The following is a 16,061-nucleotide window of genomic DNA, read 5'->3' as shown; positions in this document are numbered from 1 at the left end:
TCCCTCCCAAGTGCTGGGATTAAAGGAGTGTGCCAGCAAGGCTGGCTCCAGTATACTTTCAACAGACATGAAGACTGTGTTACTGTTTCTAGCACTCTCAGGTCTCACACTCAGCAATGACAGGCTACATGTAACAGCAGTCTCCTGATTGCTGCAGCATGGGGAACTCTCTTGCTTAGTGACTCTCACACCTACTGCAGAGCGCTGGGGGCCTCTGCGCAGCGGTGCCAACATAAACAAACCGCCAGTGTCGCACTCACCAGTATGTAGAGCATCGCTGGTGGTGAGTGCACTAGTTTATATGCTGAATTAGGCTACTTTCTAACCAGTTTAATGTAGCCTACACATACACAAAACGCCATGACGAAACAGCCTTAGGTGGGTCCTTTATCAGGGATTAAAGATGAAGGTAAAGACATCAAAAAGCTTAACATTTTTCTAAATTTTTAAATTAAAAAAAAAATCTTGACAATTGTAAGACTAAAACAGTAACAATACACCTTGCAAGTTAATGGGAAACCAAAACAGGAAAACTATACCTCGCAGGTTAAGGGTTCTGTTTGCAGTTAAAACAGGTTAAGTGCAGGTTAGAGTTTCTGTTTGCTGTTACAGGGTAAGTTCCGTTTGTCCTGGGTAACTCCCTGCACGCTGAGCGTTCCATTTGTGATTAAGATGATCCCTGTTCACATGAAGCACAGCCTTACCTTCCCTCCTTCCCTTTTCACTGTATCTAACAACGGCTAAGAGCCAACTCTCGGTTTGCTGCCCAGTCCCAGGTGCACCCAAGATGAAGCTTGCTTTAACTGAACAATCATGGATTTAGTCTTGTCTGCTGGGGATCCTCCGGTTTAACATAGTCAGCTATGGTGACGGTTTTAAAGGGAGTTGAGTACAGCCTGAGTATAACTTGCAGTCTACAGCAGAGTAGGGTAACGTGTGGCCTGTGGCCTTGGTCCTGCTGAGATGCTTCAAAGCCTTATTAGGAATAGCTGGGTCCCCATGAAACAAACCCTATTTGACCCAAGTTTACCAGGATATTTGGGTAGAAATAGGGTTAATGACCTTCATTCTTATAAAATCAGGAGAATTGATAAGAAATGTAAACCTTAACTAATTTAGTTAAAAAACAAATAAATACCCATGGTAGTCCATCCTGCACCATTAACTGCTCTTTCAGTTCACTGGTGGCGGATACCCGTGATCTCAGCACTCGAGAAGCAGAGGCAGGTGGATCTCTGTGAGTTCAGTGTGCATTGAAAATAAAAAAAGGGAATCTCAAAGGAAATGTGTTACAGCTATCTATAATGAGATCTGATGCCCTCTTCCGGCCTGCAGAAAGAACACTGTATATATAATAAATAAATCTTTAAAACAAAAAGAAAGACACAATAGGGCTTTAGATAGTATCATGACAAATCAGCTACACTCATAGAAACCTTGCATAAAAACCATAGCATAAAAGCTACTACTACTAAATCTAATAATATGTGTCTGCTTTATTTACTGCTCAAGTGTTGGGTGGAATGACAGGAATGGTATGGAAATCAATGCTTTGATTCACACCTTAGCATTTCACAACTTTATAAATTCAGTTCTGAGCCAAAAAAAGATGATTTCTTATTTAGAGAACAAAACTTACTATTAGTACTGTGACAATGCATTATGGTAATATCTCTAACACTGTAAAGGCTGAACTTTTGCTGGACTGCACGGACAAAATTAATTATACAGTGCAAGGTCACTTAAGACTGCTATCCTACTGTGTCCTCAGCCTGCTGTTTAACCTGCCTTTAAGAGAACAATGTCACAACCAACCTTACTTGTGCTGAATTTTTCATGCAATCAACCTTTACAACCTAAGTTAATGCAAAACTGTATTTTTTTTTAAGACAGGATTGTTGTTTTTAAGACATGTCTTTTTTCAGACATATTCCTGGCTCCCCTAGAACTCATTCTGTAGATCAAGCTGGTCTCAAACTTTCAAAGATCTACCTGCCTCTACAGTGTGTAATTAAAGGAATGCACCACTATGCCTGGCTCCTAGAGTGAGGTCTATGTGTTGTTCTTTTTTTTTTTTGAGTTGTCTTTTTTGTTTGTTTGTTTTTTATTTTATTTTTTTAATTAATATTATTATTAATTACATTTCATTAATTCTGTATCTCAGCTGTATCCCACTCCCTTATTCCCTCCCAACCCCACCCTCCCTCCCTCATCTCCTCCCTGGTCTATGTGTTTTAATAATCATTTGCTGAACAGAGAAGTAATCTTATAAAATGTTCACAAATGGTGAACATAACATTCAGATATTGCTTGATAAATAATGATATTTGTAATCTGGATCAGCTGCGGTCCGGACGTGATCACATGTAAAAATCTGTTAAAGGCTTTTGTAAAGTATCCCTCATTCCTTCCCCATGTGATGCTTGCTGAGCAAGGCCCCTGTTAAGGAGGGACAGTGACAAATTCACACGACTGCCTTCAGTCAGGTACAGTTTGACGCCTAGGACAGACAGACTGGGACCTGGAGAGTAAAGTAGAGAACTCAAATCTGGCTCCGCTCTGGGTTAAATGGCATAAACGGGAAGTGCTCTGATTTTTTTCTTGATGCAGTACCTGCACATTCACCGTGCCTCTCCGTTTACCATTAAGGTATTCAAACGAACTACATGATACAGCTGAAACTGGAACAACTTCTCTTTGTTTTAGGCTGACTCACTGAGTCACTTATCAGATTATTACTAAAATAGAATTCATAAAGCCATGTAGCATTACTGCAATAATCTGTAAAGACTCCAGCTTTCACAGGGTTCAAGTGCCTATTCTTAATTTTGGCCATTTTCCCCAGAGCAATTCTCTTTTGTTATAGTCCTAACTGTGCTTTTTACACTCCCTACAGAGTCCACTTATACTGTAATCACATACATTTATATATGTGGAATTACATGTGTGAGAGATCATCAACTATAAATAAGTGCACAAACACAGATAAGCAAGTTAAATTTTAAAATTTATAATATAGAACCTAGGTTGGGCTCTAGGAAGTAAAGGTGGATTGTGTTAAGTTTATGTAACTCTTATAAAATGGAAGTGTTAATTGGGTTATTATTTTTCTCACTGCTGTTTTTAGTCCAATAGTTTCTCTGAAGCCAACAGCATGGTGAAATTTGCTATCTTCCCACAGAATGGCAAGACAGAACATGAGAACTATCTCAGAAACCTGCTATTACTGGTTCTTCATCTTGAGCATTCTCCTCTAGGCCAAACTAATCCTCCTGAAGTCAGATCAGTCCATGGCTAGATGCATTACATGATATCTTTGGTCATTCCTAATTTTTACAGCTGATACAAGAAGTGCAAGTTCAATAAAGAAGGAACCCTAATGTACTACATGTACTAATCAAAGAATTAAAACCATTTCTTTGCCAGGCGGTGGTGGCAGCCCATGCCATTAATCCCAGAACTGGGCAGGCAGAATCAGGTAGATCTTTGAGTTCAAGGCAGCCTAGACCAGAGTGAGTTCCAGGACAACCAGGGCTACAAAGAGAAACCTTATCTCAAAAACAAACAAACAAACAAACAAACAAACCCCACAATAACAGTGACAAAACCCCACGTCTTTTTCAAATAGGTTGAATTTCTTTTCCAAATCATTATACAGTTACATTCAAATGTGCTTTACAGGTGGGTCCTACATCTTGCTTTACAGGGTTAGTGTGGGTCAGAGCAGCAGTCTTAGTATGCCGGTGAACGGCGACTCTATAAAAACAATTTCTAAATTGTTTCATCAAATACAAGTTGGAAATATAGAAAACGCTGCCAGGCTGTCTCCTACTTAAAAAAAAAAAAAAAAAAGAGGAGGGGATAATCAACGATTTCAGTGAAAAGTACTGCTTATCCCCCATATATTAAGAATTAGATTTCCTAGAGCAAAGGTGTTTGCGGCCTGACAGTCACATGTCCCACAGTGTGACAATTAGCCTCTGTCTGCAGGAGTTCACAATAATTAAAGTATAAAGTCTCTTAAATAAAGAGAGCATAACTGGGCATGGTCATGCCTATAATTCTAGCCCTTGGAGGTGGTATTAAAAAAGGTCAGAATCTCAAGGCTGTCCTCTGAGAAGGGGATGGGACAAGAAAGAGAGGTGAGTGAGAAAAAATACATAAATGAATAAATGAATGAATGAGAGTATGAACCTAGAGAATAGGAGAAAATACTTGCAAATCATGTAAGGGACTTACATCCAGAACACAGAGAACTCCTATAAATCAAAGCAGAAAAGAGAGTCTAACTGTAAAATGAGCAAAGAATCTGAATGTTTTCAAATGAATATATATGTGTGTATATATGCATTACACATATATGTGACCAATAAGAACATGAAAAAGAATTCTGAGTATCATTAGGTATTAGAATAATGCAGGTTAAATCACAAGACTATTTTATACAAACAACATAGCATAGCATTTTTTTGTTTGCATGCTTTGAGGCAGGGTCGTCTTATGTAGACATGGGTAGCTTAGATCTTGCTATGTAGACCAGGTTAGCCTTGAACTCACAAAGATTTGTCTGTCTCTGTCTCCTGTGTCTTGGGAGTAAAGGAGCAATTTTTAAAACAGAAAATATTGTTGGTGACATACATATTAACAGAAACCTTTGTGCATTAGCGCTAAGACTTAAAATCAAATGGCTTTTAGAAAACATAAAACTTAAAATAGGCCCAGCAATCTGTCCACACAAAAATCAAGTAAATGCTCACATAATACCTTGTATATAAATGTTCATAGCAGCAAACAGACTGAAGGTGCGAACAGCCCAAATGTCTGTCCAACAACTGAAGAAAAAGTATGACATATCTATAGTAAAATGTTATTTGGCAATAAAAATGCTCCAACATGGATTAATCCTGGAAATGCCACACTAAGACAAAGTAGTCACGAAAGATTATACAGTTTATACAAAATATACAGAAACTAATGTTCATAGAAAGTACATCAGTTGCTGCCAAGAACTGAGAGAAGAAAGCAGTAGCTGCTGATGAACAGGGCCTTCTTTGGGGGCCAAGAAGCACTTCAGAGGAGCGCTCTAAGAGACGCTCTTACAGAGGGCTTGGGTTAAGTTTCCAGTACCCTAGTGATGATTCACAACCCAATTTTGTTCATTTCTGACCTCCTTGGGCACTAGGCAAGTGTGTGGAATGAACATACACACACACACAAACACACACACACACAAACACACACACACACAAACACACACACACAAATACACACATTCATAAAATAACATTTTACAAAGAAAAAAGTGTCTTATGATATGTGAATCATATTTCAATAAAACTACTAAGAAAAATAGCCAAATAAAAATCTATGATATTTCAACTACCACAATTTTAAAAGCAACTAGATGACATAATCATTTCAGTGTGAGTCATTACTGGCAGCAGGACTGTAAGAGAAAAGTCTTCAGTGATAATTTAGAGCCCTTGGGGCTGACACTGAAACTGTAAATGTGTATTTGTAAAAGCAACTTAATTTTAGAAAGTTTCAGGCCAAAGGTACAGGTACCTCCCTCCTTTTAAAGATGTTTTCCCCAAACATATGGCTCTTTTGCAAAGGACTAAATGTGCCACAGTTTTGGCTTTCTATATTCTCCGTGTCTGTTCACCCTTTGTCCATATATCTCCTTGGGTCCTTTTAGATTTGAACTGTGCAGCCAAAACTACGGGCACCAAATGCCCTTTATATCCCAATATCCTAACTCAAGTAAACAATGAATATATGAATTAAAGAGAATTGGAATTGGAATTGTAGAGGTAGTAATCATGAATCCACACTCCTGCCAATGTGAATGCATTGAGCTAAGCTGGCGTACTCCAGAAATATATTTCTGTTGGGGGCTGGAGAGATGGCTTAGTGGCTAAGAGCACTGGCTGCTCTTCCAGAGGACCTGGGTTCAATTCCCAGTACCCACATGGCAGCTCACAACTGTCTGTAGCTGCAGTTCCAGAAGATCTGACACCCTCACACAGACATACATGCAGCCAAAATGCCAATGTACATAAAAGTAAATAAATTATTTTATTTAAAAAATGAAGTTACCTGTTGCCTTTTAAAATCAGTTTAAATTATCACACTAACTAAAATGAATGGCAATAGAAAATTAAATCAAATAAATAATAACAAAAACAATCTATTATCATATACCTTATTCAATACCTGTTAGCTTAACTACTTTGATACAAATAGAAGAAAAAATTTTTCAAAAATAAATTTACTATAAAAAGTTCAGCTGCCAGGTGCGGTGGTGCAGGCCTGTAATCCCAGGACACAGGGAGGCAGAGGCAGGCAGAGCTCTGTGTAGGCCAGCCTGGTCTACAAAGCGAGTCCAGGACAGCCAAGGCTACACAGAGAAACCCTGTCTCGAAAAACAAACAAACAAGCAAGAAGAAGAAGAAGAAGAGGAAGAAAAAAAAGAAGCGGAAGAGGAAGAACAACAACCACCACCACCAGCAGCAGTTCAGCTACGGCTGGCTGTGAACCTGAAGGCTAGCTATCGACAGCAGTCTCCTGGCTGCCATCTCAGCCTTGAGGTGCACCTACTGAATGGATGGTCTTTTTCAGACGGCATTCCTTCATAGTATTCCTTGCATGTAATGCATTTCACCACTTCTATCTCCCTGACAATGAAAACAACCGCGCCCTGGCAAACTAAACCAGTTGTCCTGTAAGTGCCGACGGCGCAGACTTCTCTTAAGTATGCAGCTGAGGGACTTGTGGTCACCTCAGGTTCCATACCTGGAATGCACTGTGCAGCGGCTTCCGTGGTTATGGTTGGAGCAACAGGGGGCTGCTGTTGACTGGAGCTCACTTCAGGCTCCGTGTTAACCAGGGGAGAAAGGGCTACCTCACAAGATGAGACCTGGCCTGGCAAAGGGGGCAGGAGCTCCTCTGTGGCAACTTGCTCATCCTGTCCAGGCAGCTGCAGGGCAGACAGGGGAATACTGATCTGTTTACTGGGGTGTGATGTGCTCACAGGCATCTGTGTGGTCACCTGGTGGGCAGCGCCATGAGGACCAGGAGGCCCTCTGTTGGGAGAAGCCAGAGATACCCTAGCAGTCTTTGGGATGACTGGTCTGGAGATCACAGAGGGGGACGCTGACATAACGTGTGGGTCTAGTTCCGTGTTGATGGCAGATGTTACATGGGGAATCAGTTTACCAGGCCCTACACAGGAAGGACCACCGTGAGTCTGGGGCTTGGGCTTTGCCATCTGGGTCAAGGAAAGGGCTGGCCCATCTACTCCTCCAGTCAACTCTGCATTTGCCACAATGTAATAATCTTCTGGAATCTCTTGCTTGATTTTCTTGATGATGACATCATTACTGCACTCATCAACCATCTGTCCCTGGGAACTTGAATGAATGGAAGATGGGACTATTCCTGGCCTTTTGCGAGCAATGCTTTGAGGCCTCTGGGTTTGGGGTTCAAAGTCACTGTCCTCATCTGTAACAGAAGACTCGCAAACCATGTCAAACAGTGTGTTTTCATCTTCATACTCCTCAACAGCCTCGTCCAGTTCAGAGGGCTCACTGCAGTAAGAGAAGTCACAAGAGTCTCTGGTCCGGTTACAGTCCAGCTTTGCTTTCACGGGTCTCCCAGGGTACCTTTCCACAGGGCTAGTCTGTGTCTCAGAAGGCACCCCAATTATGCTGGGACTATCAGAATTAAAACTTCGGTTGTCCTGGAAACAAACCCGCTCTTGGGATCCAGCTCTGCAAGTAGCTGTGAGTGGCCAGTGGTAAGCATGGCCAGCACTACAGCCCCACATTGCAGTCAGGTTCCCATGGGAACCTTCGGAAAGCAAGTGTTTCAGGTTTGGAATGAGGCTGCATATGGTCCCATGGCTGTGGGCCCAGCTGACCAGTTTGGACAGATTTTCAGATGAGGTATGAAGACAATCCTCCATGTTACAGGATCGGCAGAGTCTTTCCTAAAGGGAAATAATCAAAACGAGAGGCTGTTATTACCCAAGACACTCCCACATCACAATTCATTTTTTCCCAACTATAATCACTTGGAATAAAGAGAAAAGTACTTCTAAGCTGCACGCAGACATCAGCACTGCATACGAACAGGGATGGGAAAGGTGGAAACAGCTAACTGTCCACACAGGACGGAATCTGAAGAAAAATCTGTTAGTTTCCTTGACTGCTATGACAATTCCTGCAAAGAAGAAAACAAACGATGAAGAGAGAGGAGCATGTGGCAGGCGGGGAGACACACTTCTTTATGGTGTATTTTCCTTCCCTAGTAACAGGAGATTGGTCTGCTCAGTCCTTCATGACACGTGTGCACAACTTGCACTAACCAAGAGGACTGCTCTTCTAATGTCGCCTAGTAAACTCCATTACCGTAGCAGAGCTGAAAACAAAGTGTGGACTGGTTGAAGGGAGAACATCGGAAAAGCCAACCTGCCAGAGGCTAGAAAACAATACAGCTGCGAACCAAGGGGAGACTGAGGCACAAACTTAGCACTGAGAAAGAGATTCTTCCAGGAAAGGAAGGACAGAATAGAAGGAGACTTGCTGTGGAAGCAGGGGGTGGGCAAAGCAGCAAGGACAGGCAGCCTGGGGTTCTCTAGCCACACTTCAGGGCACTCCAAATTCCCGAGATGATACCATTCATTCCAGTTAGAGGTAACAGGTTAGAGGTGTAGTCTACCTTCTGAGCGTCCCAAGGATATTCGTCTAAAACAAGCATAAATCATTCCTTACCGGGCAGGAATCAGAGTCGCTGGCCCCAAGTCCTTGGCTGGGTCCTAAGCAAGGACAGAAAGGATGGTGATGAAAAGTGGAAAGGACAGGTGGATTCTTCAGGTAAGAAGAAAGGGTAGACAGGAAGACACAAAGACCTTAATGCATGCCTTATCTGCCCTGGTTATTCTCAGAACTTAACATGACTTCACATGGTATTTTTCCATACCTGATATCGCTGATGGAATAGATACTCAACATTACAGAGTTACCAAGTGACACACCACTGAAAATTAAAACCAAAGGAGTCCTGGCTGAAAGAGTCTGTTTGTGTGAGATATGATTACCCTACATTAGAATGCAAGCCTCTGAAGCTGTAGCATCACTCTTACGTTAAGCTAAGCAAGAGACATTTCATGCACTATTAAATCCAAAATCACTAACTACAGAAGCAGATGTCCTAACATTAAGCCCAGCAACATCTATAGGCTTGGGTGTTTTTGAGTTTTCTTTTCTTTTTTTAAAGCAGGGTTTCTCCCTGTAGCCGTAACTATCCTGGAACTTGTTCTGTAGACCAGGCTGGCCTCAAACTCAGACTCACTTGCCTCTGTCTCCCTGGGATTAAAGGCATGAGGCACCACTGCCTGGCAACACTATTCCCCCACCCCCACTCCCCCTTTTTAAAGACAGTGTCTCTTTGTATAGCTCTGGCTGTCCTGCAACTAGCTCTACAGACTGGGCTGGCCTCAAACTCTCAGAGATCTTCTTGACTCTGCCTCCCAAGTGCTGGGCTTAAAGGCGTGAGCCATGACCACCGGGCAGTGAATCCAGGATTCATTTCCACCATCCAGCTTCCATCTACAGGCTGTATATCAACAATGGAACACCACTTATTATTATACCTCATATTTATTGGTCAATTACTATTGTCAGGCACTGTTGTAGAGCTTGACATATAAACAACCTAATTATTCAGATAACTCTAATTTGATTCATTGAATTAGATTAGTGCCTTAATTTTGTAAATGGGAGGAAACTAAAGTACTTGCACAAAGTACAATGTTTGACCTTCTGTTCTGGAAACCAAACTTGTTTTCTCTACAAGAGTAGTACAGGCTCAATCCCTAAGCCACCTCTCCAGCCTCAAAGGTATAAGCTGACAGGCTTCAAACTCATGATCCTCTTGCCCCCATCTCTTCAGCACATCTACCAGTGTGTAGCAAGGAGAAGGAGAAGTTGTTATGTGGGTAGCAACCCACATAACAACAGCAAAGAGACTTTGCCTCAAGTCTGGGTCACTATCATATCCATACAGATTTGAATTTATGTTGGTTTTACAGATTTACTTAAGTTGAATTTTACAATTGTTGAGGTTTATGCCTGCATCAGAACTATAAGCTCTTATGGTTACATTATTTATTTATTTTTCTTTTTAATAAATATATTTTAAAGCTCCAACCCAGTCTGGGCTACTACCCCAATATCTATTAATTCTGCACTCACCATAGTGAATAAACACCATAGCCAATGGGCTCAGCATTGCTCCTCCTATGAGAAGCAAGACCACACCTGGAACTAGAAACCAGTATTGCTAGAAGTCCACTAGGAAAGAGGCAGGCAACCAAAAGTCAAACAAGAGTCAACAGGTATTTGCAGAAGTTATCATCCTCACAGTGAGAGTAAGGTTCTCAGCCAGGTACTCACAGGATTTGGTCAGTCTGGGTAAAGCAGGCTCCCCAAAAGTTCCGAGGACTTTTACCAGACTCTGGGTCTGAGGAACATCTGCCTGGGTGGTCAGTTACATCCCATCAGAGGCAGATGGGGCGAGGGCAGGGCTAGCAGGTGCAAGCAGCTTCTTTTTCTTTCTGGAGACCCTGATCACTAGGATTCCTGCTGCTCTCTGAAGGGCTCCAAAGATCCTTGCAAGGAGCCCTCTATTGGAGCCACCCTGGTCCTCAGGCAGTACCCAGGGCTCATTCCCACACTCCAGCCTGCACAACCTTCTGGAACCTCAGCCCCTGCTCTATGGGGCATCAAAGAAATGCCCAGGAGCCACCTGTGTGAGCACAGTCCCCATTAGCTGCGGCAGGCTGTCCTTCGAACGCTGAAATCAGTCTCTCCCTTTGGCTTGGGTGACAAGCGTCAGCTGAAACGGGGCCAAGTCAACTAGAGCAAATACCTAGGGTCCCGGATCATAGTCAAGGAGGCTGTGCCAAGGACACGTTAGGTGGCTGCCTGGCACTTGCGTGGCTACGCACTATGCACTTGTCCTGCAACACCACGCTGCCTTCCACACAGCCCTGTTCTACTTGGATCCCTTCCTTCCACCCGAGGCCTCTGCTGCTTCTTCTGTGTGTTCTACAAAGTGGTCCTTAGCCACGCGAATTGTGGAATCGCTAAGGCATATCGCCCAGGTACACACTGTCCACGCCACCTGCTTCTTATCCTCTATGTACACCCTATCCTCCACCCAAACCCTGGGGTTATGGGCATGTATCCCGGAGCTAGGCGCTGAGGCTCTATGGGCCTTATGCTCGTGCAGAAGGCACTTGGCCACTAGCTAAATGGATCAGCCTTGAATTAAAGAGTAAGGATGCACCATGGGAACAACTTTTCCAATAGTTTAAGAAAAACAGTTTTAAAAGAACTATTCAGATCTAGAAGCATTATGCCACTTTCCCAAAGCCCGAGAAAGCTAGCTAGAAGTCGACCAGTGAAAACCTGGCTGGCTTCCAGCTGGCATCAGACACCTCAAATTGCTGGACAAAATTTATAAGCTCTAACTCTTCAAAGCCTTCTTTATTGCTTGTTTTGAAACTGCCAGATCTCAGTCACCCACATACAAGACTTCTTTAACAAAGTCGTTCGTTAAATATTCTTCAATAAAAGCTTTGATAGTTTTACTGGTAAATTCTGTCAACCTAGGGGAAAATTTTTTTTTAATATGCAAATATTTGAAAACAAACAAACAAGCCAGGAAGCTGGGCATTGAGGCACATGTATATATGCTGCCCTGGGCCAGTGCATTCCTTCAACCCCAGAATGTGGGAGGCACAGACAGGTGGATCACGAGCGAATTCTAGACAGCCAGGACTACACAGAGAAATCCTGTCTTGAAAATCCAAAACAAGAAAAAAAGAGAAGGGAGTACTTACTAGCTTTTTAAGGACAGCCTAATCCTTACTGAAGAAGTTCTTATAATAAAATTATAAATCAATACTACTTCTAAATGCTTATGTAAAAACCCTTTATAAAGCATTCGCTAAAAAAATCCAATAATGAAAATACAGGTAAAACATTATTACCAAGCAAAACATACCCCAGGAGTGCAAGGAAGAACATTAAAATAAATAAATGAATAAATATATATCAAGATATTAACAGTTTATAGGAGAAAATTCAAAAGATCACTTCAACAAATGCAGGGGAGAAAAAAAAAACAATAATCCTCTTAACAAACTAATAATAAACAAATTCCTGAATGAACCAAAGACATCTATGAACTTATGTGGCTAATATTTACATCTAGCTATAGAAGAATGAATCATTTTCTTTAAGAGTGAATGTGGCATGAATGTCCAGCTATTATCACTTCTACTCCCCACTGCACTGGAAGACCTAGCCACTGAAGAGAGGTAGAAAGGGACAAGGAAATGGAAGTAGTAGGGCAATGGAGAAGGCCTAAGGTAAGAGGGAAAGAAATAAAACTCTTCCGATTTATAAAGGGCAGCACTGTTTAGATTTAAAGCTCAAGAGAATTCACAAAGCAACTGTTGGAAAACATTACTAAACTTTGTAAAAATATCAGGAATAAGTTTAATAAAAGATATTGAAGAGCTAGGTATGGTTGTGCATGCCTGTAATCCCAGCACTCAGGGAGGCAGACACAGACAGATCTCTGTGAATTTGAGGCCAGCATGGTCTACAGAGTGAGTCCAGGACAGCCAAGCCTTCACAGAAAAACCCTGTTTCAAAACAAACAAACAAACAAACAGATGTTGAAGACTTCTACACTCAAGAATTCTAATCCCAGCACTTGAGAAGCAGAGGCAGGCAGTTGGTTCTCCGAGTTCATGGCAAGTTCCATGACAGCCAGGGCTACCTGGGTTCCCTAGTAAGGGGTTCAGGGGCTGTCTCTGACATGAACTCAGTGGCTGGCTCTTTGATCACCTCCCCCTAATGGGGGAACAGCCTTACCAGGCCACAGAGGAAGATGATACAGCTAGCCTTGATGAGGCCTGATAAGCTAGGGTCAGATGGAAGGGGGGAGGTCCTCCCCTATCAGATGACTAGGGAAAGGTTATAGGGGGAGAAGTGGGAGGGTACGTGGGACTGGGAGGAGGACAGGGAGGGGGCTGCAGCGGGATACAAAGTGAATTAAGTTGTAATAAATATATAAATAAAATTTTAACAAAGAGAAACTGTCTTGAAAAGCTGAAAAAAAGTTCAAAGCAGTAAGAAAAATTAAGCACACCATAAATAAGTAGATAAACCATATTCGTATATCTTAAAAGTGAGCATAGTTAGCTTGTCTCCTAATTCACCTGTAGGTCCAATGTGATTCTAACCACAAAGCACAGCAGATTATGGGAAGAGGTTTTGTACTTTGTTGTAGAGATAACAGCAAAGTACTATGTGATTGTAAGCAAGAGAGTAACTTTAGAGTTGTTCCAATTATAGGAGGAAAAGATAAGACTAGCAGCACGAACTCCAGTGAGATGTAACAATACCCAGCCTTGAAGAGTGGAAGATGGAGAGGGAAGGAAAGAGAGAGAACAGATCTGAACACTAAGTGGAAGAAAAGGAACGGGGTGGGGCGGGGCAGCAGCTCTGGCGCTGCTCACCCTCTCACTGAGAGGCTCGGCTCATGCCATTCCGCAGGCATGCCCACACCTACATGGTGGCTTACCAGTTCTTAACTGCAGTTCTAGAGGACCCAGCACGCCCTTCTGGCCTCCACAGACACTCGGCGTGCATGCCGTACAGTTATATACACATACATGCATGCAGGCCTAACACTTACATACACAAAAATAATTTTTTTAAAAAACCTCCTAAGGCTTCAAAATTCTTAGCAAGTCCAATTATTCACGGTCTTAACGTTTACAGTTTACACTGAGGAGCAACTTCATTCCATAGCATCAGAAAAGGATAAAGGGCAGTTACAGAGCCACTGCACTTGGCCAACTTTCCTACTGCCTGCATCAGATCACATTAAATGAGCCTGATCTACGCTCTCTGACACAGGGTGGGGAGAAATTTAAGCTGGATCTGACCCAAAGGCCTCCTCCTTAAGGATGAGCTGTCACCTTATCAGAAGGTGCTATCCATGCTGCCAAGGGAGAAAGGAATCAACGGTCCTACCCAGCTGTGAAGGCCATAAGTCACAAAGGCCAGCACACCACGATATCCCCCAAATGTTCAATGACACTTAGACCCTACAGCTGCCTAATTAACAGGGCCCCCACTCATTAGGATGGATTCATGTCTGGTCCTGCCAACCTGGTCAACTGCCAGTGGCTGGTGAAGCCATAGAGCCTAGAGAAGAACCTCCTACTGCTACCTTTCCAGACCAGTATAATCTCTCACTCCATTACTACTCAGGTAAGTGCAGCTCTTAGCCCTCAGCAAAGAAGCTGCTTTTTGCAGCAAACAGAAACCACTACAGAAACCCACAATTGGTCAAAAATATAGAGAACTGACCCAGGGGTGCCTCACCTGTTACAGCTCCACCACAACCCCTACTCCTAAGGCTCAGGGAACATGGAGGAACAGGGGGAGGAAAGTGTCTGGGAGCCGGACGGTTAGGAAGCCTGCTGCAACACTGAGTCTTCTAGATATGACAGGGAAACTACGTCATGTCTCAACAATATAGCTGCTTAAGCAGCACCAGCTGAAAGTTGAAACACTGACATGGTCAGGAGGACTCTCACAAAACATTGCCCCTAGATGAAGAACCAGTCAATGAATAACCACTGAGAGGAAGAATTAGTCTTTCCGGGGTGAACTCTCAATGGGTCAATATCCTGTGGTTGGGCCCAAACACATACACATGCAAGTAACAGCAAATGGACTCAGCAGGCTGTACTGCTGTTTAGGATGACGTAATGATAAAAATTAAAGAAAAGGAGGCCATGACTTTGAGAGGGGGAGGACTTGGGAGCAGTTGGAAGGAGGAAGGGGAATACGTGTGAATTTTTTATTAATTATTTTATCTATCCATCTGTCTATCTGTCTATCTATCTATCTTGGTTTTTTGAGAAGGGTCTCTTTATGTAGCCTTGGCTGTCCTGGACTTGCTGTGTAGAGCAGGCTGACCTCGAACTCACACGATCTGCCTGCCTCTGCCTTCCTGAGTGGTGAGATTAAAGGTGTGCGCCATCATGCCTGGCTTATACACGAACTTTCAAAAAGAGAAAAAACATTGTTCCCATCAGCAGGCATGATTTCACATGGTGCTTCACGATTTAAGAGCCCGTGCAAAGAAATTCAGTTATCAGAAAATCTGAAAAGTCTTTCTCACAGCAAATGCTACACCTATTCTTAAACTTCCTTTAAATTTACACAGCTTCACTTCCCAGATATTCAAGATTAAGAAAGTAATGTTGTCTCCCAAACAAAGAATCTGTCGTAGATGCTAAAGACATTACCCCACCTTATAAATAAACTAAAGGTGGCCTGGTCCTAGGTTTCTTACAACAGCATGAAAATAACAGGTGCCATCTGCACCCCAAAGGCTTGGGTGAACTTCACCAACATCCCTGTGAAGAAAGTCCACTGTCACTCCTCAGCCCTCCTCTTGGCTCCCCAGCCCTCAGTTGTTATCTGCCGTCCATCCCTCTTGTCCTGTGACTCCCAAGGACCTGACTCTACATTCTTGCTTTGTTTGCTATGGCTCCTCATTTCTTTTCTACTTTTTAGTTAGCAGTGTTTTCTTCCCATGTTACAGTTTCACCAGATGGTATTTGCCATGCTTGGAGATCTGGTTATCAGGTACATACTCTTGACAGTTACTATCCAAAGCCATGTCTTAATAAATGATATTATCCTCTCAGAGACTGAAGTTAAAACTCTAGGAGCCTTCCCTAACTCCAACATGTGCTTTTTCGTTTTTTAAATTTACCTTTATTTTATGAACTTTGGTGTTTTGCCTGCATGTATGTCTATGTGAGAGTGTCAGATCTGGAGTTGCAGACAGTTATGAGCTGTCATGGGGGTACTGGGATTTGAACCTGGGTCCTCTTGAAGAGCAATCAGTGCCCTTAACCACTGAGCCATCTCTCTAGCCCATCCAACATGTCCCCTTAT

General features: G+C 42.7%; 1 protein-coding gene across 3 annotated transcripts in view; it reads right to left on the bottom strand.

Annotated features, from left to right (window-relative positions):
• Positions 1 to 16,061, bottom strand: part of Kiaa1958 (KIAA1958 ortholog) — a 149,474-nt gene that overhangs the window by 67,905 nt on the left and 65,508 nt on the right. For all 3 annotated transcript variants that reach the window (XM_060381147.1, XM_060381146.1, XM_060381148.1), the window contains exon 2: positions 6,796 to 7,990. In XM_060381147.1, the coding sequence (XP_060237130.1) occupies positions 6,796 to 7,966 (1,171 nt within the window). In that variant the 5' untranslated portion in view covers positions 7,967 to 7,990. The remainder of the gene's footprint in view (positions 1 to 6,795; positions 7,991 to 16,061) is intronic.

Source organism: Meriones unguiculatus, chromosome 3 (genome assembly GCF_030254825.1).
Source record: "Meriones unguiculatus strain TT.TT164.6M chromosome 3, Bangor_MerUng_6.1, whole genome shotgun sequence".
In the NCBI taxonomy this organism is placed as follows: domain Eukaryota; kingdom Metazoa; phylum Chordata; class Mammalia; order Rodentia; family Muridae; genus Meriones; species Meriones unguiculatus.
Note: the sequence above shows the minus strand (reverse complement) of the source record. Positions and strands in the feature narration are given on the sequence as shown.